The sequence below is a fragment of the Penaeus monodon genome, chromosome 27, assembly GCF_015228065.2.
Source record: "Penaeus monodon isolate SGIC_2016 chromosome 27, NSTDA_Pmon_1, whole genome shotgun sequence".
NCBI classification, from domain to species: domain Eukaryota; kingdom Metazoa; phylum Arthropoda; class Malacostraca; order Decapoda; family Penaeidae; genus Penaeus; species Penaeus monodon.
Window position 1 is genome coordinate 14,653,721 of NC_051412.1, and position 858 is coordinate 14,654,578.

General features: G+C 37.6%; 1 protein-coding gene across 1 annotated transcript in view; it reads left to right on the forward strand.

Annotated features, from left to right (window-relative positions):
- The window catches only part of LOC119590605 (transcriptional repressor CTCF-like), a gene marked incomplete in the record, with an annotated part of 16,021 nt that overhangs the window by 549 nt on the left and 14,614 nt on the right, over positions 1 to 858 (forward strand). The window contains 2 exon segments of the mRNA XM_037939282.1: positions 54 to 151; positions 367 to 548. Coding sequence (XP_037795210.1) covers positions 55 to 151; positions 367 to 548 — 279 coding nt within the window.

Consider the following 858-nt stretch of genomic DNA (forward strand, 5'->3'; position numbering starts at 1 on the left):
ATGAGAATTCCCTTTGTTTCCATTTCCTGTATAACACTAAAGGTATCTTTCAGGATGGAGGGGAGCCAGGCGGGAGAGACAATAAGTGATATTCACAACTACCTGGACACCTTCAATAAAGAAATACAAACTGGTGACCAGGCAACCTCAGGTAGATTATGAAGTTTTTTTTTTATTATAGAATGCATTTAATAAAGAAAGAATAAACAAAAAAGAAATTTGCACTTAATATACCACAGTTAGGGAGACTGAAAAGTTACATTTACTTTAATATTTTTTATTTATTTGTAATTATTAACTAATACACTTTTACTTCTGAAAAATTCCTTTGGTAATGCTTATTATTATTCCTCCAATTCTCTGCAGGTGATGTAGCTCAGGTTTTCGTTGATGAATCAGGCCAGTACTTCTATCAGAATGTTGACGGCAGCCAGCAACAGATGGTGGTGGTGTCCTCTGAGGGCGCAGATGGTTCAGAAGGAGATGTTGGGGGTGGAGGGACAGATGGCTCAGTTATGCTTCATACAGAGGAAGACTCACTGCATGAGGTATGGGAGATTTTTTTGTTTGCATCTGATTTGACAAAAGCTTGTGTTAACTTTGGTCATTCTTGGGACTCTGAGTGATAAAAGTGACTTATTGCACTCTGTCAAGGGGTAGGAGGTAATTTAAAGCAGATATTAGGTTAGGTATCCCAAGCAATTTGGATTTGTACTTAATGATGAGTAAAGTGGTGCCTCCAGATGACGTAGTTCATGTCACGGCTGACTTTGTGATATTTAGAGTATAGATAATTTACCTGCTATCCCACTCTCTAACTACTGCTGTGAATCTGTAAATAACCTTCACCCTAATTTT